The 27,897-nt window shown below is 37.4% G+C and overlaps 1 protein-coding gene across 1 annotated transcript in view; it reads left to right on the top strand.

Annotated features, from left to right (window-relative positions):
- The window catches only part of rab11fip2 (RAB11 family interacting protein 2 (class I)), a 155,128-nt gene extending 130,729 nt beyond the window's left edge, over window positions 1-24,399 (top strand). Inside the window, exon 8 of the mRNA XM_061961899.1 lies at window positions 24,344-24,399. Within this exon, the coding sequence (XP_061817883.1) occupies window positions 24,344-24,384 (41 nt within the window). The 3' untranslated portion in view covers window positions 24,385-24,399. The remainder of the gene's footprint in view (window positions 1-24,343) is intronic.
- Window positions 24,400-27,897: the final 3,498 nt, after the last annotated feature.

The raw sequence follows: 27,897 nt of genomic DNA, 5'->3' as shown, positions 1-27,897 counted from the left end.
GAGTGCACTTATTAATGACTAAAACTTATATGTATATCAGATTAATCACTACTAATTTTATCTGTGTTGGCCCTGTGATGAAGTGGCGACTTGTCCAGGGTGTACCCCGCCTTCCGCCCGATTGTAGCTGAGATAGGCTCCAGCACCCCCCGCGACCCCGAAGGGAATAAGCGGTAGAAAATGGATGGACGGATGGATGGAAAATAACAAACCGTTATTAATCACGATATTTGACAGACCTACCTAAAATACATTACTTTTTAGTTTGAGTGCAAGTCTGGTGTGGAGTCCAGAAATGAGTCCCCCAAGTGTTTAAATTACATAAATATGCTGCCTGGCCGTGCTTATCTGTGCACCCTTATAGGTACCGTATCTGTACATGTTCTCTAAGACTTCAATATGTGAGCATTACCACGCTTCAGGGTCCTTGATTTCTCTACAGGAATTACTGGGTTGCAACCAGGAAGAGAAGCTGGAGATTTGTTCACTTCTGTCTAAAGTAAACAGAATAGAAGTGGAAGCAATCACAAAACCAGCACATGTACCACTATCATGAAAACACACACGTCGACATTAAGGTCTTGTCCTGTGAGAAATCATTGCTGTTTGCTGTAATCTACAAAAAAGATTAACTATAACCCCTCATAGATGTTTTTTTAAATAATAGTGTATAATTTCAGTGAAAAGAAAACAGGCCACAATAGTTAAACCACCATTGGGATGATAATAACCAATGACTGGGTTTTTAATTAAACTTGAGTATTGAGTAAAACACATTTTATTCAGTACATATCTTAAATTGAAAATCAAATTAATTAGCTTTCGTATTACATGTCCACTGAGTGGCAAAAACATTTTGACAAATTGCACATACAAAAAACTGTACGAATAATTGTAACCTTTACAAACATAATAACACTGCATTGTCTGTATGGCTGTGTCTAAGATTTTGACATTCGCATAAAAAAAAATATTATATTTACCCACTTGATGACTTTTTTTTTTTTTTTTTTTGTCCTGTCCAGCTTCTCAGTCAAATCATATAGTTGATGTAGATGCCTATATCGGCTGTTCAGATTTACTTTACAAAAGAGAAGTGTAGGATACTTCTCTTGTTGCCTTATTTGTATTTGACTTTATTAAATGTATTTATATTATCATTTAGTGCAGCCGGGCCGGAGCAGGAGGGGATAGAAAGAGAAACAAAGGAAGACAGAGGGGAAAATTGTGGGGACAAGAGGGGGATTAGACAGAGAGACAAAAACAACAGCAAACACAACAACAACAATAGAGCAACATCAGCAAATACGACATGTACAAATATGATGGTAAAAGTGACAGCAAATAAGCAGTTAACGAAAATAAAAAATAATACAGAAATGACAATGAGCATTATTACACTACAAATGGATCAATACAAATACCAATAGAAATAGCACTATTGATAATGAACAATACCAATAATTTACCTCTATTATCAACAATACAGTTGTTCAAATGCAACAATACATATACGTAATCATAACTAGAGATACGAAAGAATGCAGAAAAATGGAGGGGAAGAAAGAGAAGCAACATACATTAACCTTGTAGATTGTTATAGTAACAATAGGTTAAGCTTTGTCAGTGTGCCCTGTGTTATACCCAGTTTACCCTAGGGTAACAACATTAATATATGTTTGATGAAACGTGATTATGTGCATGAGTGTATGTATGCATAGGTACTTGTATATGTACAGAATGTGTATATGTGTTTGTACAGTGAATGTATATGTACAGTATGTGTATATGTATGTTTGTACAGTGAATGTATATGTACAGAATGTGTATATGTGTTTGTACAGTGAGTGTATATGTACAGTATGTGTATATGTACTTGATGACTTTCAAGTACATTGCATGGATGAAAACCACATGTATTTATTTTAATTACTAAACACATTCAAACAACATGCAGCTAAATAACAAAACATTTTGATACATATCTGACAAACACAAGTACACACCTCACATTTCAGTAACCAGTACATCTTCTCATGGGACAATACTGTAGAAAGCAAACTTGGGTATACAGTATTCACAAACAGTCAGTGTAAAGCTTTTATAATATTTTAGATTTGTTATTCACTGACAAGATGTAAACACACTTTGTCTAGCTGGCAACAAGTGAGTAGAGAAAAAAATTGTGTCTGGTCAAGCATGGTCATGGTGTGGAGCTGCATTAATGCTGCCGTGACTAGAGAGCTTTGGTTCATTGAGAGAAAACACAAACTAATCTAAATTCTATCCAAATCTAATTTCTAGAGTATGTTATAGAGCAGGGGTCTCCAACACGGGGCACGCCACCTGATTTCGAGTAGCTCACAAAGGGTCAAATAATATTTGCTTCAACTTGTGTATTTTTTATAAGTTTTCAATTCAAATAATGTGTGTCTATTAAGGACAGATTACTACAAAATATCATAAAGATGATGGCAGTATGTGGAAATCTGCTTTGTAAATAATGCACAATTTAAATGTTGCCAGCAGGTCTGGGCCGATGACAAGTTTGTCCCAGAAATTCTTCCCGATAAACAATACCACGATTGTCAGCATTATTATGAGTACAATTTAGGCACTAATGTAATCATAATATATGATAATGATAATGCAAGTAAGCCTTTCAGATGCAACGCACGTCTATTTCTCATTAATATTTTTTTTTACCATTGTAACCGTAATCATCTTAAATAAGTAAACAAACAAACAAAATTGACTCTCGAACTATGTAAAGCAAACATTTAACTTCAATAAATATTGAACATCTTTAAGTGCAGTTTTTCCCTATTTGGAAAAACTGAGTCGGTCGTCCGTGTTGATGGGCTTACCTTGCTCATTCAGTTTGAAGCTGAAATATTTCCACACATATTTTTCCTCCTAAATTTTGTTACCTTGCGGTGCTTCTAACTAGCGACTAAGTGAAGCTCTGTCGTTCAGAAGTTAGCTATCCAGCCTCCGCACACAGAGACAAAGATTGTGGATTCCTAATAAGAGTGTTCACTACGTTCATTTAATTCAGTTCAGTTCAGTTCAGTTCAGTTTCAGTTTATTTCGAACATGCATATGATACAATGTAATGCATCACATATTTCCAGTTGTTTCATTACAGCACGTCTGAAAAGGAGTAGGAAGAAGCTGAGCTTATTTAATCCTACCCCTTTTCATACCATAGCAATTTTATCCCATTTTCTTGATCTCTGTAACAGAACAGTGAATAAATAAATAATAAATAAATAATATACCATAGTAAGTAAACACACATACATACATATTTTAATGTTTCAATTCCGCTATTGAATAAACACAAGTGCTGAGATCAATGCACAGAGTGAACCCTCTTGCACCTGGTTTGGGAGCAAGAGACAAAGCAACAAAATACATGTCAATTTGTCGATGCCCGCAAATGTATCAAGTTCCTTTTCATTTATCATTCAATTAGTTAACTTATTATCAGCCCAAACTTAGTTGCAGGTCATAAAAAAAAACACAAATAAATGATCTCTCCTTTCTTGTTGTCGTAGTAGCTCTAATAGTGATGACAGTCGGAATCTACTGTTCTAGAGAAAATATTTACACTCAGATACCGTAGATGGATTAAAAAATGTACTGTCATTGTACAACGTACACGACAAAGAATGTGTACCTGGAGAGCAGTGATGCGTTTTCAAGGGTAAAAATTGTACAAAAAAATGCGTACATGCTGAAATATGCTTCTTCCACATTATAAGCTCTTTAAGACAGCGGTTCTTAACCTTTTTGACTTTGGGGCCCAACTTTTCACCACAAAGCGGCAGAGGGCCTACTCAAAAAATAACACTGAATTAGTTATCTTAGTCTTAATTTTAATCATATTTAATAATTATATCTAAACTTCTCAAGTTACCAGGATAAACCTTGTCAAATGATATGAAACCATGTTTTAAACACAAATAGTATTATCAATGCTTAGTTCAGGCATTTTACAAAAATACATACTAGTCAAATATTATTCAAAAATTCAAAAACTGATGAAAAATACATTTACATACAATTATGCAGTGCTATAATAAATCAATTCTAAATGAATTCATAATAAAACTAAAAACGTGTTTCTTATATAAACTGTCAATAAAATTTAAGTGCAAATGAAATTCAGCTTTACAACTTAAATCATAATTTCTGCGCTTAAGAAACTTCTGTATGACTTTAGCTCCAGACTTCTTCTGTTTGTTTGATATTGTCTTTACTGCCACACATAGTAGAAAAGTGTATTACAACAGAGTACCGCTGCGGCCCAGACGGACCACAGCTGAGAAACAGGCGTCAGTCTACGAGACGTTCGCCCTATGGTTAAGAAACACTGCTTTAAGAGAAAAACTATGTGCTTTATAACAAACTGACTTTTTTATCAGTTTGAAATGCAGTCTCTGAATAATACCTGGTCATAGCTTACTCAACATTTAACGACCTTAACAAATATTATGTTGCGAAACACGCTGCGAGTAAGGAAAGCGAGACATTATATCCTTCAGATGACAGGGAGGAAACGAGGTGAAGGGAGGAAAGAGTCATGACCTCCCTTGGCCACGCCACCTTGGCCAAAGGATTAACCAAACAGCGGCCACTGACAAACATTTAGGAAATCACAACCACATGTTTAAAGGGAGGCAAGCTCAGGCGATTATTTGTTTTTGCTAAATTAATGAGGGCTAATTGATAATGTCATTACGTCATGGGAAGGGCACAAGGAAGGGCACGAGAGGAGTGGGGGAATCAAGGAATGTTGCCTATCAATCGTCTTTGAATACCACAGATGTTGGGCTCAGTCCAGCTACAAGATTAAGATCTGTTCAGCTAACCAGGAGCAGGCCAAACCCAAGACTTACCCACCTTCGCAAAACATGAACACAACATTATTATACCTCACTGGGGCATTTAGACACTTTAGGTGGCCATCACATAACATTCTAAAGACCTCACATATGTTACCAATAGTGCGTTAAGAGGACATATTTTACAAATACAGTACATATTTGTCACAATTGTTTCTCCCAGACTGGCGTTCTTAGCTGTTAATAATGTCGCACATGCACACTCACAAAAGAACGAACGGAAAATGAATACTAAGGTTTCGAAATTGTTGTCCAACCAGTGAGTGAAATCAGACAATTTTCCAGACACTGTATTCATATCATAACTTGTTTTTCAATCAAACTAATGACACTTGTGATTCTTGATCACAATAAATGACATGCATCATCAAAAGACCCCAATATTTTGACACAAAGCCATTTTAGTCAGAACAAAAAAAATACAATTTCTTACTTAAATGCACACAATTTATTTGCTCAATACTTGGTAACAGTTTTATCTAAAATGTAATGATAATAAAAAAAATTGCCCTCAGTCAGAGTCTCCTCACTAATTTTTGCTCTGGCGTACTCATTGACCTGATCACTGACCGTATAAAAACCTTTCAAGTAACCACCCGCGGTTAAGGTAAATGAGCATGAACGGTCAAAATAATCTGTGTTTATACAGGATTAATGCGATCATTGTTTGTGATTAATTGCCCTAATCATAACTTTATTTGTGTATAATTCCCTTTGCTGTGTGCAAATGTCTCAGTGGGGTGTAGCTTACACAGTTTCACTGGGAAGAAGGCAGGTTACAGTATATCGCTTAGCAACTGATGCAAACAGCACTTTTAATATGATTAAGTATTTAACTACAAGTAACAAGTAATATCTCAGTTTGCATAATGCTGTAGATTATTATTACATTACTACTAACTACTGTAGTTTTATGGAGTATAATCTATTGCCGTGTTTTTCAACCACCGTGGGAGATTATCTAATTTCACCTATTTGGGTTAAAAATATTTTTTGCAAACCAGTAATTATAGTCTGCAAATGATGTGTTGTTGTTGAGTGTGGGTGCTGTCTAGAGCTCGGCAGAGTAACTGTGTAATACTCTTCCATATCAATAGGTGGCAGCGGGTAGCTAATTGCTTTGTAGATGTCGGAAACAGTGGGAGGCAGTGTGAAGGTAAAAAAGTGTCTTATGCTTAAACCAAAAATAAACAAAAGGTGAGTGCCACTAAGAAAAGGCATTGAAGCTTAGGGAAGGCTATGCAGAACGAAACTAAAACTGAACTGGCTACAAAGTAAACAAAAACAGAATGCTGGACAACAGCAAAGACTTACTGTGGAGCAAAGACGACGTCCACAATGTACATCCGAACATAAATAAATAAATAAATGGGTTGTACTTGTATAGCGCTTTTCTACCTTCAAGGTACTCAAAGCGCTTTGACACTACTTCCACATTTACCCATTCACACACATATTCACACACTGATGGAGGGAGCTGCCATGCAAGGCGCTAACCAGCACCCATCAGGAGCAAGGGTGAAGTGTCTTGCTCAGGACACAACGGACATGACGAGGTTGGTACTAGGTGGGGATTGAACCAGGGACCCTCGGGTCGCGCACGGCCACTCTTCCACTTCAAAATGACTAATAATGCCTGGAGAAATGTATCTCTGTGAATTTTTCTGGAAAAAATATTTTGTAAGGTTTGTTATTGTTTTAGTATGACAGTTATACTGTCATATTGAGTAAGAAAAATGTATACAGAAATTTGGTTTTACTCATAATGACAGTATAACTGCCACATTTAATATGACAGTTATGTAAACATAACTCCTATACCACACATGCAAAATGGTTAATAATGCCTGGAGAAATGTATCTTTGTGAGTTTTACTGGAAAAAAACATGACATGACAATCAACAATGTCCCTACAAAGAAGGATATAAACAACTGAAATAGCCTTGATTGCTAAAACAAAGTAGATGCGGGAAATATCGCTCAAAGGAAGGCATGAAACTGCTAAAGGAAAATACCAAAAAAAGAGAAAAAGCCACCAAAGTAGGGGCGCAAGACAAGACCTGAAACACTACATAGGAAAACAGCAAAAAACTCCAAATAAGTCACGGAGTGATGTGACAGGTCGTGACAGTACACCTACTTTGAGACAAGAGCTATATTGGTGCATGCTTGGTTATGCTTTAAAGTCATATCCAACAATTGCGACAAAAACTTTTTGTTTTTTAATGATTTCTGCTGGTGGTGTGCCTCCGGATTTTTTCAACGCAAAAAATGTGCCTTGGCTCAAAAAAGGTTGAAAAACACTGATCTATTGTATTGTTTTTGATCCAATATTTCTTGTCTAGAAATTTATTTTTTGACTGTGCTTAATTGTTTTGTGCATGTGTTCCAGATTGAGTACAGGAAGTGAACAAAAATTGTTCCCCATGTAAGGAACTATAAATATGTGATGAACCATATTGTAACTGTATGTACGTTCGAAAAAACACAACTATCAACCATAAGCAAAAATACCACACAGTATTTTGGTATTGTTGAACAATTTACGAAAGGTTTCCATGTGCTTAAAATCACCAGCTTTTTTTTCTGTGGCCCAGAACAAGTTCCGAAAAGATGGCTGCTTATTGGCTGCACAAGTGATTTAGGAGACAGCAAAGCAGCTTTGGAGAACAAAAAAAAAAAGTTCATTACACTTTCATTCTTACTTATCACTCCCCAAAGACGTGTCCGCGAAGACAGTGGAGTCAAAAAGCAGGCCTCATCCTCCCTGCAAAAAGTTATTAGACGTAGCCCCCGGGTGAACGTGTCATTTCCATTTCTTAAAGCGAGACCCCTTGACCTGAAAGTCTCTGGGGTCACTACTTCATTGCAAGCTGTTTGTGTTAGTCGGGTGTTTCCCGAGCACAAGTTTCATGCTTTCCTCCAAACAGCATAAGCCGGTTTGGTGCGTGTATCAGAGTAGGTTGCAGGGGTGCTGTGATGCAAATGATTACTAATGTCTCCGTTCTAGCATAATTGGATCAAGCTGACTCAGAGCTTGTTGAACAAAATCTTACTTGTTTCAAAGCTGATGGATTAACAATTAAATGTGTTTGGTAATTCCGTGCGATACACCTTGGAAAAACAAAAAGGCGCATTAACTTGAATAAATTACGTTCTTCCTACAGGGAATGTCATTAGTGGGGAATTTGTACTTACAGTGTCGCCTCCCAAAAGACTTTGTCTTACTTTTCATCTTTTAAATAAAGGGAAACATCTGGCGTGATATTAACTGCTTTAATGATGTCTTCAAGGTGCGTTGTAGTTTGAGTTAATCTGTTTTATGCTAGTATAAAACCCACAATCTATCAATTCATCTGCTTTTATCCCCAAAGGCTTGGGGACCCCAGCATTAAGTTGCTTCCTGTGTTATTATCAATTTAATTATTGAGGTCTCTCCTCCCATTTCCTCCCAAGTATCTATTCAATGGAAAGAGATCTGGACAAAAAAATGACAATATCTCACATTCATGAGAACCCCCCACCCATTCTTGCCAACCTTGAGACCTCCGAATTCGGGAGATGGGGGGGAGGGGGTTTGGGGTCCGGGGTTGAGGTGCAGGCAGCATACCCCTTCCCCTTCGAGCTTTTCTGGATGAAATGAAATTATTTTTTCCAATCATTTTGGAACTTGCAAGCGTAATTCTTCTTCTTACTCGTCGTCGCCATGTCTCTTCTTTGTTCTTCTGCTTCGCCTCCTTCTTGTTGTGTGTGCAGTTGTGCACTGAGCTCCAAAAGCCGTAGATGTTATTGTAGCGTCCCGGAAGAGTTAGTGCTGCAAGGGATTCTGGGTATTTGTTCTGTTGTGTTTATGTTGTGTTACGGTGCGGATGTTCTCCCGAAATGTGTTTGTCATTCTTGTTTGGTGTGTGTTCACAGTGTGGCACATTTTAGTAACAGTGGTAAAATTGTTTATACGGCCACCGTCAGTGTGACCTGTATGGCTTTTGACCAAGTATGCCTTGCGTTATCATTAAACCAGTTAAAAGAACATCCAACGTGTCAGCATTTCTTAACATCTTCAAGTAAAGACCATTGTTAAACCTGTCCAACGCTACATTATTATGTGGCTGGGCCGGTACGCTGTTTATGTAGGTAGGTCTTTATTGTCATTGCACAAGTACAACAAAACTTTGTTTTCAGCACAAACGTGTTCAAGATTAGACAAACAAACAGTGTACAGGGTTTCAGAACAGGAACGCTGATGGGTCGCCACAAGGCGCCCCGTAAAAGATGGGGAAAAGGTAAAACGCTGTTGAAGGATGAGTAAAAAAATACAATCTAGACTGGGCTCCTATAGAGACCTAGTCTGGAGTGGGAAAAAACCTCCATAGCAAAGTCCATATACATATTACAACGTACATCTCGATATCTAGCAACAGAGGGAAGGGCGAGGTCATGATGGTAGGCCGCAGCTCTCAGGCGCTGACCATCCATTCATCACCCCTATGGGATTTGCGTCGAGGGAGTTGGATTGGGGGTGGGGTATGTGTGTGTGGCGTATATTTTTGTGGTTGCAAGTGTATGTGTAAGCCCGTAGTGTGTCTCTGCTTCCGCGGCCTTGGTGTTCTTGCCAGTCAGTCCAAAGTCAACAACAACAGGTGTGTGTCCATGAGAGACAAGAAGGGAGTTTGTTGTGTCTTCGCTGCACTGTCCTTCGGGAGAGTCTCGAAGCCAGGGAAACAATCCAAAGTAGAATATTTTGTATGCGAGTGAAAATAAAATTTGCTTTTCACTCTAAATTGTCTATGACTGGTCCTCAAAACTGCGGGGCAGACAGTCCGATGTGATCCAAAATCACAAAAGTGTCCACAGTTCCTCCCGCATCCTCCAATTCTTTGTGGCAGCCTTGGGGTACTTTGAAAACTGCCAGCAACTTCCAATTTTTCGACAAACAAGAGCAACGCTTACTCCAATCAGCAGATGTCCTGTTGTCATAATTCCCAATAGGTGGATATCTTCACGTCCTCGACAGAAAAGGGTTGCCAGGCACGCGGCACTCCTTCTTCTCCCAAGAGTCCGTCGTGTGTCCAGCAACAACCGCTTCGTCACGACAGCAGGTTCCCCCAAACCCAAGATCTTGTCAATTTCGTTGAGGCCAGTTAAATAGTTCCAATGTTTAGATTTGGAGAGCAGTGCAAAAAGAGGCAACAATAAAGTTAAGACAAGACAAAGAAGCAAGCAGGAGAGATAAGGGAGAGGGAAGGGGAGCGTCCACCCTCGATGAATGCCAAAGGTAATGTGTAGGTATGTGGAGGTAAAGCGGACGCCTGGACACCATGCGGCTGTTAAGGGGAGAAGGTTTCAGGTGAGAGAAGACGTTAAGGGCGGTGCCTTTAAGGCACGCCCCCAATATTGTTGTCCAGGTGGAAATCGGGAGAAATTCGGGAGAATGGTTGCCTCGGGAGATTTTCGGGAGGGGCAATGAAATTCGGGAGTCTCCCGGAAAAATCGTGAGGGTTGGCAAGTATGCCCACACCCCACCCACATACGCACATCATCCACTGTGCGTAGGGCCCCCATGATGGCATTAGTCCTTGTCTTGCAAAGCAGTGGTACTAAGTTTGAATTGCAGTTGTGATCGAAATAGAGGGTATGTTTCAATTATGTTATAATTATTTTCAGGAAGAAAAATATTATTGAGCAATTTCTTCCACATTAATTCATTATTTAATATAAATTAATATCATTTATTAGATTTCATTTATCTGTTCAGGTAGAAATATCACATTTTACAATAGCTAACATATTTCACAACCAAACCATGATCGTAACAATCCACATTATGGTTTATGGTTTGAGTTTATTACGAACATGCATATTACGTATGTTACAACTGTTTCCAGTTTCTCTTTTCAACATGTTGAAAAGGAGTAGGAAGAAGCAGAGATTTTTTAATTCTACCCATTTTCCATTACATAGCAATTGCTAACACTTTTGTTCACATCCTGTTCTCAATGTATTCACAATATACTCCATAAATAAGAACATAAAACAATGCATAATAAGCGGTAGAGAATGGAAGGATGGATGGGTGGATAATTAGTGACGTAAGTTATATTTCATAAAGTAAGATAATTAAGATTTTCAATAAGTTCAGAATGTTTATCGTGGTTCTTCTTACTTGTACCCCGAAAACACTTTGAGTTTGAAAAGTTTTTTAGATTCGATCATATCAGTACGCTGTTTGAGTTATTTACTTAATCTATTCCATAATTAAATTCCACATAAGGTTATACTAAAAGTTTTAAATGTTGTAAGTGCATACAAATGTTTTTAGTTACATTTTTCTCAGGTTATTTTTCTCCTCTTTTGTTGAGAATAATTGTTCTACGTTCTTGGGTAGCAGGTTACAGTATGCTTTGTGCATAATTTTAGCTGTTTGCAAATTCACTTTAATGTGTAATTGTATTATTTTTGATCCAATAAATAAAGGATTTGAGTGTTCTCTATAGCCAATAATATTCATTAGTCTAACTGAACTTAATGACTGAAGCATACTTTAGTTGTTATTTCCCCATATTTCTACACAATAACTCAGATATGGTAACACTAGCGAGCAGTGGAGAATATGGAGTGATTTTTGGTCCAATACATATTTAGCTTTATTCATTATTTATGTATTTATTTTCACCTCATGTTGTATATTTTTTACATGCGATTTCCAGTTCATTTTATCATCAATTATTACACCTAGAAATTTGATTTAATTTACTCTTTTGATGTCTATTCCTTCTATTCGTATTTGTGTTTGACTTTCTCTTCTACGGTTTCTGGATGGCATTATTTTATTTTTACTGAGGTTTAAGAATAGTATGTCTTTGTCAAACCATCTCTTCAATGTATTAATTTAATCTGTTGTTATTTGTATTAGCTTCTGTGTGTTCTCTCCTGAACAAAATGCTGTTGTATTGTTTGCAAATAATACTAACTTTAAGTATTTTGTAACTTTACCAATATCATTTATATACTGTAAAAATGTAACAATTTTGGTCCCAATATTTGGTCCACAGGATATATTTAGCGTTGTAGACGTGTGTTCGCCTATCTTCACGAATTGCTTCCTGTTGGTTAAGTAGCTTCTTATCCCGTTTAAGACCAACCCTCTGATGCCATGCCGTTCTAGTTTTTGATTAACACATTGTGATTAATTGAGTCAAATGCTTTAGTTAAATCCATAAACATTGCCACTGCACACTGTTTACCATCTATTGCATTGGTAATTTTCTCTGTTATTTTGATTAAAGCCATCGATGTTGAAATAAATACTGATAGCTCATTTTGTGTTATTAATGCGTGAAACTGGTATCTAAATATGGTGTAGCTCCTCCTCTGAACGGAAGTGCTCCTGCAGCAGGAATACAAATTCTGTATTCCTTAAAAAAATGGCACAACACCAATGCACTGGCGGTGTTTTGTTTTTTATATGTATACACACATATATATATATATATATATATATATATATATATATATATATATATATATATATATATATATATATATATATATATATATATATATACACACAGGGTGATTAAAAAAGAATACGCCAAAATCATCACGCATTTATTGGGTTCTAAAACATTGTAATAGACTGAATCAATGGTCATTTGATACAAGAGTTATCCAAGTTTTATTGTGTTACAATTTCACCGTTGTGGTCATGTAATCCTTTAGGCGCCGTTCAATTGTAGGAAGACCACGTGTATATCTACCCTCAAAATGGCGGCTCCTCAACAGAAGGCATTTTGTGTGCTTAAGTTCGCAAAAACAATTGCCATTGTCACAGTGCAGCGTGCTTTTAGAACAGAATTTGGAGTTGATCCACCCCATCGTGAGAGCATTTGACGGTGGGTTGAACAGTTTAAAGAGACTGGCTGCTTGTGTAAAGGAAAGAGTCCTGGAAGACCTCGATGACATGAAAGATCGGATAACAGCAGCAATCAACACGGCTGATCGCGACATCTTGGAGCACGTTTGGGAGGAATTCTCATATCGTCTTGATGTTGTCCGTGCTGCCGGTGATGGCCATATTGAGCACTTGTACAGCATGAAATACATACTCAAAGTTATGTACAACAAGTGTTCAAGCTCGGTTTTCTATTGTTTTTCATTTTTGAAATATCGAGTGATAATTTTGGCGTATTCTCTATATAAATGAATGGATATATTCAAATTGTTTGAGTTTTACCTGTGTAATAAAAATGACTGTGAAAATCTGGTTTAAGGAAAACGTGCAACTTTTCCCCGACTATAATTGAAATATTATCTACCAAAAATTAGGAGTGTCTACTGTGACAAATTGGTGCAAGACTTTGACCACAAAATGAGTCACTACTCAGTGACATTTGTCTACTGGCAGACGTGAATCTGTCTATCGCCGTGCTCATCTCAATGAGAGGGCATCTATTTCAATTTAGTAAGAAATAGCACGAACATGATAGGCAGTTTTGATTGATTGATTGATTGATTGATTGATTGATTGATTGAGACTTTTATTAGTAGGTTGCACAGTGAAGTACATATTCCGTACTATTGACCACTAAATGGTAACACCCGAATAAGTTTTTCAACTTGTTTAAGTCGGGGTCCACTTAAATTGATTCATGATACATATATATACTATCATATATACTATCATCATAATACAGTCATCACACAAGATAATCACCAGGGTGTATACATTGAATTATTTACAATTTACAATTCGGGTGGGGGGGGGGGGGGTTAGGTTTGGTTGTTATCATCAGTCATAAACAATTGAGAACTGAGAAATGGATATTGAAACAGTGTAGGTCTGACTTGGTAGGATATGTACAGCAAGTAGCAGAGGTGGGACCAAGTCATTGTTTTGCAAGTCACAAGTAAGTCTCAAGTCTTTGCCCTCAAGTCCGAGTCAAGTCCCGAGTCAAGACAGGCAAGCCCCGAGTCAAGTCCAAAGTCAAGACTGGAAAGTCTCAAGTCAAGTCCTAAGTCCTGCATTTTGAGTTTCGAGTCCTTTCAAGTCCTTTCAACCACAGACTAATATATTAACACAGATTGTGTATGCTTTTCAAACGCTGTATTTATTTATTAAAACAAGTGCATTTTAAATTGCAGGAAAGAAAATTGTGCTGACATTGCACTTCATAATAGCACTATTAACCAGTCATTTTAAACATTAACTCATTCCTTTACAGAACAAACACATTGAAAAATAAAGTGCAAATGTACTTATTTGTACAAAAGTGTTAACATTGAAAAAACATGACATATACGTGAACATAACAAAAAAGTTGTACTTTTTATATGTCAGGGCCCTATGCTGCATTGCATTTGCAAAAGACCAAATTAGTCAAGAGTCTGTCAGTCATTTGTGCATGATGGGGGCGTAGTATGATGCCACCATGGCTGAAAACTCGCTCCACTGGAGCACTGGAGGCAGGCACTGCCAAGACTCTCATGGCCACTCGGAACAGTGAAGGAAGAGTCTTCATGTTCAATGCCCAGAACAAAAGGGGGGAGAGAGTTTTTTTGGGTTGGTGCACTACTTGTAAGTGTATCTTGTGTTTTTTATGTTGATTTAATTAAAAAAAGAAAAAATATATATATATATATTTCTTGTGCGGCCCGATACCAATCGATCCACGGACCAGTACCGGGCCGCGGCCCGGTGGTTGGGGACCACTGAGGTAAACAACCAACAGTATGTCAGAAAGCTAGCTAAAACGGTACACATATTCATAATATAGTATACATTTTAACTGACCTTTATTTTACTATTTTTGTCTTTTTTTAGGTGGCTAAAATACGCGGTGCTGCTGACCGCCGTCTAACGTTACGTGTGATATATTGACTAACGTAACCCTGCTTAAAAACAATCACTGAACAAAAAGTATGAATAAGGTAGTGAACTGCAACAGATTCCCGTATTTGCAATAACGTTATAACGTTAGCAGTGAGTTTACAGCCTCACTGATTTAACTACACAGCAAATAAAAGTCACGTTACTTAGCCAATAAACGTTATCTTACATTCAAAACTTACCGTTCTTTGTGCAACTTCAAATGCCGGACGAAGTTGGAAGTTGTTGCCTCTCCATCAGTAATTTTCGAACCGCATGTGTTGCATACTGCAAACCGTTTTGTGTTGACCACCTCGTAATTTTTATACCCAAACAAAATTATTTTAGGTATCATTTTTTGTTCACTGGCGTGTGGTTTGGACATGTCTTCTTCGTTGGTTGTCCTGCAATTTGATTGGATGAATGCTGTGTGATGAAAACAAAGTAGATCTAATTTGATTGGCTGACACACGCAACGCTGATAGACAAGTACACAATGAAAAATACGGAGCGCTCCCGAATAACTTTTTCATCTTTGGGTTTTGGGGAAAGTAGCAAGTCATGTCAAGTCATGTCAATTCAAAAGGCTCAAGTCCAAGTGAAGTCACAAGTCATTGATGTTAAAGTCTAAGTCGAGTTGCAAGTCTTTTTACATTTTGTCAAGTCGAGTCTAAAGTCATCAAATTCATGACTCGAGTCTGACTCGAGTCCAAGTCATGTGACTCGAGTCCACACCTCTGGCAAGTAGTGCACATAAAGAGAGAGAGATAGATCAGAAGGCATAAGAAAAGTATCTACATTTGATTGTTTACATTTGTATATTAACAATCCGGGGAGGGTGTTAGTTTAGGGTTGAAGTTGCCTGGAGGTGTACTTTTATTGCGGTTTTGAAGGAGGATAGAGATGCCCTTTCTTTTATACCTGTTGGGAGCGCATTCCACATTGATGTGGCATTGTGTTCGTACCTGTTGTATTCAGATGACGTGCTAGTGTTACTGCTGCTGGATATTCAAATGTTTCAGCACATTTCTCTTATGTCCTCATTTTGATGAAATAGCGAACCTGCATTTCATTACAAGAAGCGCTGTTGCAATATTTTCTTGTAAAATATAGCCACGCATTGGAGTGTTTCCACAGCCTGGGAATGAAGTTGCTGTCTGATGTCACTACGCACTTTGCATAATGACGTCATTCTCGCCTGCAGGAATTGTTAAGAGAATCGATGGAAAAATGGGAAGCGGTTCCAAGGAACTGTTCCACTGGGAACCGGTTCCATTCCCATCTCTATAGCATCTCTCACATTTTGAGTGTAAGAGTTACGGAATTTAAACCCTGTTCATGCCACACTTGACATTTCTCACGCTTATATTTACCCATTCATTATTTTATATTTATTTTTTTCATAGTAACACTGTTTTCTTTCGGCCTGTTGTAGTTTGTGTAATTCTGATTGACTTACTAAAATAACCAATCACAGAGAAATCCTTAAATTATTGTGCCTGAATCTAGCCAACCACGTAATGCAACATGCAAGGTAAGCCAATCAGAAGCAACGTAATGCGGGTCTTTGCGTCTTTACCTTTCACATACAACTCAGTGCAGTGTTGTCAATTTGGCGACTTTCCCGCTAAATCTAGAATCTTTCCAACTCCTCTTAGTGACTTTCTTTCTCCAAAGCGACTAGCGACAAATCTAGCAACTGTTTGGATGTTTTAGAAATATGAAAACATGAAGTTAATGTTCTCAACATACAAGCGGCAACTGAGCCTTTCTTCACAGGCTGACCCTTCTACTGAATGTCTGCTCTTACACAGCTTGTACTGAAAACACAGTTTCTTGTACTTCTAAATGCAATGAAAATAAAGTTCCCGTCTAGTCAGAACAGAGAGGAGACCCACACCCACTCTGTGAAAAGCTAAAAAAAAAAACTATCGTTCATGTCAATAAGCCAGACAACAGATTTGATTAGTTCGTGAATGTCACAACCCTTAATTCTTTTAATCACATTTGATAAGCAAATATTTAATAATGTAGAACAAATAAAAATACAACTAAACTAAGAATAAACAGAAAAAAATAATTCACAGTTCTAATCATAATTTGCATTTTTAACTTACTTTTTTATGTCTCCCACAACGTTATTACACTCTGCGACAGCGGTCATTGTAATAAATTATGTAAATGAGACAATTATGTCATCTAGCAACTTTTATGGCAGTCAAATGCAACATCATAATTCAGGCTTTATTTACTGTGTTATTTTTTTTTTTAATTGGCGTTTTACTTGTGTTTATTTGTTATTTGCAGATGGTCTCAAAAAATAACCCCCGCAAATAGCAGGGATCAACTAGTCCTTACTTAACATTATTCTTGGAGAAAGCACTCTAGTCTAAAGAGTGACCTCATTTAAATAATAAATGATTGACTTATGGATGAAATGAGAATAGAATAGAACACGCTATTGTCATCAAACAACGACAAATTACCCCAGGGATCAATACTAGGACCAACATTGTTCAATCTTTATACAAACGACATTTGTAAAGTTACAAAAGACTTAAAGTTAGTATTATTCGGGGAAGATACAACATTGTTTTGTTCAGGAGAGAACACACAGAAGATAATACAAATAATAACAGAAGAAATTAATAAATTAAAGAGATGGTTTGACAAAAACAGACTATCCTTAAACCTCAGCAAAACTAAAATAATGTTATTTGGTAACAGTAGAAGAGAAAGTCAAACACAAACAAAGAGAAGGAGTAGACATTGAAAGAGTAAATTAAATCAAATTTCTTGGTACAATGATTGATGATAAATGAACTGGAAATCTAATAAAAAATATATACAGCATAAGGTGGCAAGAAATACATCAATAATAAATTAAGCTAAATATGTATTGTACAAAAAAATCACTTCAAATTATTTACTGATCGTTAGTATTACCATATCTGAGTTAGTCTGCAGAAATATGAGGAAATAACTACAAAAGTATGCTTCATTATGCATCACTAACCGTGTTACAAAAAAGATCAGTTAGACTAATACATAATGTTGGATACAGAGAACACTCAATCCCTTTATTTATTGAATCAGGAATATGGTGAATTTGCAAACAGCTAAAATGATGCACAAAGCAAAGTATAACCTGCCACCCAAGAACATACAACAATTCTTCTCAACAAAAGATTAGAAATATAACCTTAGAGAAAAATGTAATTTAAAAGATTTGTATGCATGTACAACACTTAAAACCTGTAGTATATCTTTATGTGGAATTAAATTACGGAATGGATTAAGTAAAGAAATCAAACTGTGTATTAATATGATCAAGTTTAAGAAATCGTTCAAACTCAAAGTGTTTACAAAGTACAAAGAAGAACCAAGATAAACATTCAGAACAAATTGATACTCTTATTTATCTCACCATATGAAATACAACTTACTTCAATAATTATTATTTATTCATATATGTTTTAATGGTATTATTTATGAAGTATATTGTGAATAAATTAAGAACAGGGAGTGACCAAAAGCTGGAAATATTGATGTACCATGTTGTAATTGTATGCATGTTCGAAATAAACTCCAACCCAAACATGAGAGCATGATGAAATTGCAGATGCACCAATACAGAGAGCCAGTAGCCGCAGCGTCCGTACACACCACCATCTTCGCAAAAAAAGTTGATCTGTTAATGATTTAATTGTTCAAATATGAAGAATTAGTTCAAATGAATGCATGTCACTCTACCATTGAATTATATGTGTTTAAGATGTCATAAATATGTGTGTGACTTTAGCTGAGGTATCAAACAATATTGTGCATTAAAATCAACCGTAAAAAAATGGTACAGAGCCTCCGAACTTCAACTTGGCCTGTGAGTGAGCGGCTGCACAAAGATAAGCCCTGGCTTTATATAGCCAAACTCGTACAAAGCTTATTAACTTGACAGAGGAAAACAATAATTTGTCAAACGCTGATTTTAAAGCACAATGAATGTCATCTGGTGTTGCGGCTCTTTAAATGAGATGTAGCTGGCCTAGTTTGTTAATATATGGGCACACATGGCGCTGCATGAGTGTTTTACGATGATGGCAACCACCACCTGGATAATATTAACATCCTCCTTATTGTATGCTTGACATTCCTCACATCACTTCCCATTTGATTTATCCAACACAGGTTAGCAGTGGAAACGCAAATCCAGTGCTATGTTTGAGCAAATCAAAGATTGTGCGATAACAGGAATGAGATAAACGCAGTACATTCAATATGGACTTTGGTGCAAGGTCATTTTAGAGATAACTGTAAGCATTGCAATAATGTTGATGTTGTGATTTACACTTCACCTCCCCCAGGGTTTGTCATCTGTAAATGATTCAGGTCTAGGGACTAGTCCATTGCCTGTGGCTAAGATCATCAGAGAACTTTGTCAAGGCTGGTGGGAATGTCCTAATTAGGGTGGTCAATATCTAAACATTGCAAAAATGCGTCTGCCCAGATTTGTTTGTGTGAACCCAGCCACAACTTTGGGCTTTGTGGGCATTTTAGCCCTTAATAAGAAACCAACATGTACAGAATTTCCAAATACTTTACCAAAGTTAATTGAGTCAATTGAAGCAAGCTGCAGAGCAATGCTGATCTAGTATCCCCTGTTGAGGGCCCAGAAGGGAGACAACAGATTTACTGCGAGGACAGTGGGCGGCCTTTTGTTCAAGCCCTGGTTCACGGGAAGTTTGAGGTCAGTCAGGATTAAAATGTTTTAGGGAACAAATGGAGTAATTTGAGCACAAAATAAGGAGTGCGATGTCGGCATTTGCCAGGGATCCAGGTGAGATTTATTTGATTTTGAACCTCATGTACCCTTTTAACTTATTCGTTGGTAACCCTTGCCCATTATTTGGGATTTGCATAACATGAAGAGTGGACCTTTTTAACAAGCTCTTTGGTTCTGGTTGACTTAACGAGAGCAAGAACAATGAACATAAATGGATGCTAAGAAGGAAAAATCTCCTCTTTCTCTTAGGGAACCTTAAAGTGCTTTGAATGGAGATTCCTGTAGTCCACAGATCAGATCCAGTCTTTGTACGTACCTTTAGGAAACATGTTTCACGCACCTAACATTATGGAACCTTATGCTTTCTAGAATCTCGATACAATTTCCAAAAAAAAGACAATGTTTGCATACTGCAGATTAGATTTCATGTGAAAAAGAGGAAAATCAAGTGCAGCAAGGCATGCTCGAAGCGCTCTTAGTATCCTGGTAAAAAAAACAAAAAAAACATAACCTAATAAATAGGGATGCTAATTAAAAAGTGATTCACTTCCGAATTGCGATTGTTATTTATTATGATTCTAAATCATTTCACAACTTTGAAGAATCATTTATTTAATTGTTTATTTTTTAAGAATACTGTTTAGAATATGTTTTTAGGCCATCGCGCTGCTGCAGGTACATGTCATACGTCAGCAGCCAGAGGAGCTTTTGTAACCTGTAACCTGTTCTGAAAATGTTTTATTATCGTTTTGTTCCAAATAATATATTGTGAGACATGGTTTAAAGAATCATGTTGAATCGGGAATCAATTCTGAATCGAACCAAATGGTGATTTGTTGTAAGATTCATATCCCTACGAATAAATCATACATATTATGGTTAGTAGTATGAAACATGTATAATACATGAGAAAATACAAGAACCTGGTATTACTTAGGGAAAGGATTGTATTCAAATGAAATATTCCTTTAATGCGCAATTACATTCCTGCATTACTTGGATTCATTCACATGCACAAATGCAGGGGGTGCAGGAATTCCAATAGGGAGCATGTCTAGCCAGAACACAGGAATGTATACTCATGTCAACCTTTTTTTGTCCTTCTTTCCCGGCGTCATCCTGGTCCCGTATTTTCCCCCGAATTTTGCTCTCCATATAAAGAAAATTGTACCAGAGGTTAGTGACACTTTATTGTGAATTAAGGGACATAGGCTTGAGTCCTGTTCAAAGTAATTTTTATTGTTATTCCATCCATCCATCCATTTTCTAATAATTGTCTCGGGTTCGCGGAGCCAGCAATCCCTTATTACCCATTTTCCTAATGTACCATATTTTGAAATGTGCGTTTTGTCAGGTTTACTGACACTAAGGGCCTGATCTACTAAGATCCAAACACCATGCGCTAGACAGTGTGTGTAAACTATAAAATTGTGTGTACTATTAGTGGACGTGTTGCGTGTGATCTGCTAAGACTACGTGTACAATTGATTTTTGCGTTCACTACCAGTGTTGTGTGCCCATGGAAACACTCATTTCCCTCCACTTTCGTGTTATTATGCTCGCCAACCTGTGGGGTTCTGCAATGTTTGACGAATAAGCAGCACACATCTATATTCTGTAAAACCTTTTCTGTAATGTAGAATCACAATCTATTTTTAGTTTGCTGACGATGGATCATCATAGCACCACAGTGCTTCAATGTTTCTAGAATGACACAAATGCAAGAAATGCATAATGCAGTATGTTGTTTTTTTATATAAGGGATATAATATAATAATTCATTTTCTAAATGAAAAAACATGCCATTAAACAAGCCAGCACATGCCAAAACGCATCAAATCGATACAATTTATCAGCCCCTTAAGTCATCCAGTAGCTCAAAAATTATAAAATTATATTGCTGAATAGACAATATTGAAAGGAAGTCTCTAGTTTTGTATTTATGACAGTCCAAATATGTTGACACACACGGAGGATCAAGGATTCTCTGTCCAGCTGTCTTTGCAGCGCGATCCTCTCTTTTCTCACAGTCATTTCTGTAACTGTGCCAGTTTGCAGGTAGATTTCAGAAATAAAGAAGCGTATGCATGACCGCTTTAGTCTTAATAAATGACATTGTGCATGCTGAATAATTATATTTTTTGTGTCCTGGACATGACGTTAAAGTGCATCCGGCAGTGGAGGCTCCTATGGGGTCTTGGGGCACTAGGAGTTTAACCCCTTTACTACTGTTACCCCAGGTGGCCCTTGACAAAGGCCTAGTACCTGAATGCCCCCTAGCCAGGGATACGGTGAAGACCAGGCGGAAGACGGTAGATTTAAGAACTACCACAACGGCTGCGATGGCGGATGAAGGCTGCAGCAGAAAAGGGTCCCCAGTCGTCTTGGACTCCATGCCACTGACCCTGACCCGATTCTGTCAAGGATCGTGTGGTGACTGTCTGTCTGTGCACCAGTCTCCCCACGTAAAACAAAGTCACGCACAGGCATCCTCCATAAAGGGATACACCCCTACCAGGAGGATCGTCATACTCGTTCGAGTGACCGCCGATAATTATATTTGCATCTCCTCCTCCCATTATTGTGGGCGTTCTGCTAATCAACATATACTGTAGTCTGCATATGAAGACAGACACGCTTAATGGATTGCACTCCTTATTTTGGCCACTTTAGAGACCCAATCCTCTGCACATGACCTTAGTACAGTCCTTCCCCGCATGTGACCTCGGGGAACATGCTTTTTATTTGCCGTACTACAATATGACGACGCGCATGTAGCGCTTGGCTTCACTGTGACTAAGGGTGGGAGACGAGGAAAGATGGGTGTGTTGATTTCCTTAATGTTAATAAGGATACAATGTTATGCAGAGGCGTACTTATAACAATTTTATAGACAAATCACACTATTTATAGAGAGCGGGGGCAAACAATATTTGTTTCTGCCTGGGGGGCGTAACAGAAGTTAATTGAGAAGCACTGCCTTAGCCGTGCTATCAAGTATACACATGTTTTAGTGCACGCAAACCTTTAGTGGTTTAATGGACACAATATACCGGCAGTCATGGCAGTGAAATTGGACATCATAAGGTCCAAATCCGGCTTCAATCATATATGAATTAAAAAGCTGATAAGGTTTCTGTCAATGTAATTGGAATGTACAAAGTAGTCCTAAAAAATGGACCCAGGCTCATACTGCAGATTGTACGACACTTTAAAATGTTAAATACAACACATAATTTCAGGTGCATTTCCTGTGCACATGTTTTAACCCAATGTGGCCCACAAGTCAAAGGGTTTGCTTACAGTTGGAACAGACCATTGATCTTAATATGGTAAATTAGAGGCACAAAGACCACTAAATAAGGTAAACAATGCAGACGTTACCCGCATTTACCCACCCTAATCTGGTCAGTCCTGGAGAAAAACCTTGAAGCCCAGGGAGAAGCTACAAAGTACAAACTCCATACAGAAATTTGAACCCTTGATTTCCTTACTGTGAAGCTGACCACTCAACCACTGTGGTGTCAATACAACAAATTTTAGATATACAACATCAGAGTTAGACGTTTTGACCTGCAACGCAAATTCAGCCTACGCTATCATCACATGTGCAGTCCAGTCCAAAAGTTTTGATATAAGAAAGTAGGATTCTAAGTTCAGTAGCCGTCCATCAGATTCATTTGGAGAAGGTGGCACGGTATTTAGTTACAAGGGTCAAGAGTTTGATCCTCATCCTGGTTTTCCCCCCAAGAAAATAAACCAGGTGGCTATGGTGGTCCTCCTGTGTAATGATTGCATTAAATCAAGCATTAAAAGGGAAGTATTTGGGGCCCCCTAGTAAATGGTGATGAGGTCATGTGACTGATGGTCTCCGACATGAGGACTGTAGCTGCTCCAGTTATACGTTCTTAACATATCAACACTAACTTGTTTTGTGTTTCTATTTGCAGTATTTATATTATTGTCAGTGAAGACAGCAGGTTAAACACGTTTTAATTCTAAGATAACTTTTATCTTCTTTCAACGGAGGAATAATGATCCAAATGTATTTCCGGAATGTGAGACGTCCATGTGATTTGGAAGGAGACAAAGGCGAGAGGGTTCTAATACGGATCTGGGTCTTGAATATTAGAGCACATATGCCTTGATGGCTCAGACATCCCGTGATGTAATGTGGAACATCTGCTTGTGATTTCGGAATTATTTCTTTGATACTGCGTTCAATACCATGATAGTGTCTCTGTCTAGTGCCTAATAGAGCCTGATACATTGAATTATTATTCAGTATTATTTTCGGCGTGTACATTCTACATTGTGGAAGACTAACAGTAAAGGTTTTGAGTAGGATTTAGTGAAAAAAAACTATTTACTGAAACTAGCACGGCCCTGTTTGTGCAGGATTAATGTGATTTTAATAAATAACATGATTTCAAAAATTCCACCCGCTTGTAACTCGACTGATTTGACATTGTAGGACTGCATCACTAGTGGAAATACTACAATTCTCTTCAGTTTGGGTCAAACACAGCATAATTGTCATTGTGATAATATTATCTAAATAAGTAGCTTTCTTTGATAATAAAATGTTATATAAATAATTTAAAAAATTTTTTCCACCATTGTAATCAGCAGATGCATAAAAAAATCAAACTTTTCCTTGTTATTTGCCTGTTTGTCTAATTTTTCTTTGTTTTTATTGCTAGTGTGTCAGATTCCTTATTCTGTATATCCATAGTGTCCAGATGACCGACATTTCACTAACAAGTTCTTTATATGTATCTTTATAGACATTCAATCGATCGCAACTGGACTGTTTGGTTGGTCTTAGAAGACGTTTCGCCGCTCAATAGGCTTCATCAGAACTGGAGCCCATTTCCCAGCACAGCTGGTGTGGCTAAAGGCATGTAAAACTAATATTTTGATCACTTTATTGCATGTTTTTGTAACCCTGGTCCATAATTACTTTAAAACTAATATAGTTAATATTATGAAAATATATATATATATATAAAATTGCCATTGCCGGACTTTTCTGTCTTCTGTCTCCTTTCATAGACACCATAGCTTGTGTTTTTTCATGTTCTTTCAGCATTACCTCAAGCATCTTGAGGAAAACATCAGTAGAAGAGGACGCAAAATATAAATGTTTTCTCTCATTTTTGAGTGCTGGGTCTGGTCTTCTTTCTCTGTTTTCCCGCAGGTTCTGACTCAGTCTTTCTCCCTTTGAGGGTACTCCTGATTTTCAGGATCACATTTGGCTTCAGTCTTTTAATTTTTTCTATCCAAACTCTGAACAAACCTTTCTTCTTTGAAGTCATTATCATTCAAATGATCACAGAAAATTACACTCCTCTCGATTGGTCCGTCCAATTTTCCATGAGTCAATTTGACTAGAGAGGTCCATACTTTCCTCATATTTCCATCGTTTGCATAACAGTTAATATTGTATATAGCTTCTATACAAGAAAGATGTTTTGGCACTTTAACCACGGATCAATAACAGTCCTTTACAATCTCATTAATACCATAGAAATGGCCAACTATTATTTATCGGACATGATAAAGGCTTGAATAATTTCGAACACATATCCTTACAATAACCACAAATATACGTTTTTAGTCTTACATGTAGTAATCAGTTGTGGACAGATGAAGCCCGAAAACGGTATGTGCTTGCGCGGCACGGTCGCGGCAGGAATCAATTTTCGGCAGGGAATCAGTTTTTGGCACAACACCGGAAGTAGCAAATGTATGTAGATGTCAAGATCGATGATGCTTCTACTGATGGCATCATAGCAGTAAAAAATGAGACGTGTCCTCTTCACTTCCTCCCAGTTGTACAGATATTACAATGTGGAACATGTTAAATCCATACATTTAGTTTTTACCGTTGACTTCCTCATCTCACAAGGAAAAGCATCTGATTGGCTCTTCTTCATGACTAACCCACACCCCTCTTTTAATGTATGCCGTTAAAGAGCTGTAATTGGATATATTCCGAACTTGTCCCACCCATCGACAAGACAACATTTAAGATGTTTGGATTTCATTTCTGTCAACATTTTTGTCTCGTATTTATACATTAAAGGTGTCATATGTAGTAATGTGTCCAGAAATGGTACTGCAATCACAGTCAAAATTATGTATTCCCCTCCCACTCTCCATGACTGAAGGTTGCCAGATACGCAACCGAATCCGAATCCTACTCCAAGGAACTTCAAATGGCAATCGACGAGTCCTACGCTGTCTCTTGTTTATGCTTCTTGCAAGATGATTTACTAATTAATTATGCCACATTTTACTAATGTCGATTAGCCAAATTTATTTGTAAAGTTACGCAGCAATATTTGAGTCGGAACAGATTGTTGGCATTACCTTGCTAAAATGTCTAGTTTGACTGCTCAGACCAACATCAACATAATTATACATAATAATATATTATATATCGCATAGGCCAAATTTGATGGCAAGCCAAGGCCAATTTTGTTCAGCATAACTCCATGTTGCATCTAACCAGACACACTGCATTTTCTTCCATTTACACACATCAAAAGAGCATCATACACAAATACAAATAGAAGGAGTAGACATTGAAAAGGTAAAATAAACTAGATTGTTGGGTGTAATAATTGATGATAAAATTAACTGGAAATCTAAAAAATATGCAACATAAGGTGGCAAGAAATAAACAAAGCAAAATATGTTTTGGACCAAAAATCACTTCATATTCTCTACTGCTCGCTAGTGTTACCATATCTGAGTTATTGTGCAGAAATATGGGGAAATAACTACAAATGTGCACTTCATTCTCTAATTATGTTACAAAAAAAGATAGGTTAGACTGATACATAATGTTGGATATAGAGAACATAAAAACACTTTATTTATTGAATCAAAAATATTGAAATTCAACGATTTGGTAAAATTGCAAACAGCTAAAATTATGTACAAAGCCAACTATAACCTGCTACTACCCAAGAATGTACAACAATTATTCTCAACTAAAGAGCAGTAATATAACCTTAGAGGACAAACTAACTTAAAACATTTTAGACCTTTACCATTTTCATAGGCTAATTAGCGTGACCATTTACGAATGGTTGTGGGAGGAGTAGTGGGGGGACATCGGGGAGGAACTCCTCTGTGCACAATTCACTGCAGGTGTGATTTATAATTAGAAGAGTGTGCAAAAGTGTGTAAAAGTGTGCTCAGCATGCGTTTATAAATCAGACTTTTTGTATGTGCGCACATGCATTCTGATGTATTTGCTTACTCAATGTTTTAGGTTCGAATCCAAACAGTTTTATAAATGAAGTCCCAGGTATGACATAATTACACATGTTTAACGTATTTACAGTCGTGGTCAAAAGTTTACATACACTTGTAAAGAACATAATGTCATGGCTGTCTTGAGTTTCCAATAATTTCTACAACTCTTATTTTTTTGTGATACAGTGTTTGGAGCACATACTTGTTGGTCACAAAAAAAACACAGAACTTTCCTCCAGAAGGTCTTATCTTTGTCCATGTGATGTCAGATGAAACAAAACTTGAGCTGGCCACAATACCCAGCAATATGTTGGGAGGATGAGCCGTTAAATCCCAGAAACATCATTACTACCGTCAAGCATGGTGGTGGTAGTATTATGCTCTGGGCCTGTTTTGCTGCCAATGGAACTGGTGCTTTACAGAGAGTAAATGGGACAATGAAAAAGGAGAATTACCTCCAAATTCTTCAGGACAACCTCAAATCAATTTCTACAACTCTTATTTTTTTTGTGATAAAATGATTGGAGCACATACTTGTTTGTCACAAAAAACATTCATGAAGTTTGGTTCTTTTATGAATTTATTATGGGTCGACTGAAAATGTGACACAATCTGCTGGGTCAAAAGTATACATACAGCAATGTTAATATTTGGTTACATGTCCCTTGGCACGTTTCACTGCAATAAGGCGCTTTTGGTAGCCATCCACAAGCTTCTGGTAAGCTTCTGGTGGAATTTTTGACCACTCCTCTTGACAAAATTGGTGCAGTTCAGCTAAATGTGTTGGTTTTCTGACATGGACTTGTTTCTTCAGCATTGTCCACACGTTTAAATCAGGACTTTGGGAAGGGCATTCTAAAACCTTAATTCTAGCCTGATTTAGCCATTCCCTTACCACTTTTGACGTGTGTTTGGGGTCATTGTCCTGTTGGAACACCCAACTGCGCCCAAGACCCAACCTCGGGGCTGATGATTTTAGGTTGTCCTGAAGATTTTGGAGGTAATCCTCCTTTTTCATTGTCCCATTTAAAGCTCCAGTTCCATTGGCAGCAAAACAGGCCCAGAGCATAAT

This window comes from Nerophis lumbriciformis, linkage group LG02 (genome assembly GCF_033978685.3).
Source record: "Nerophis lumbriciformis linkage group LG02, RoL_Nlum_v2.1, whole genome shotgun sequence".
Classification (NCBI taxonomy): Eukaryota; Metazoa; Chordata; class Actinopteri; order Syngnathiformes; family Syngnathidae; genus Nerophis; species Nerophis lumbriciformis.
This window is presented reverse-complemented; position numbering and strand designations above follow the sequence as displayed.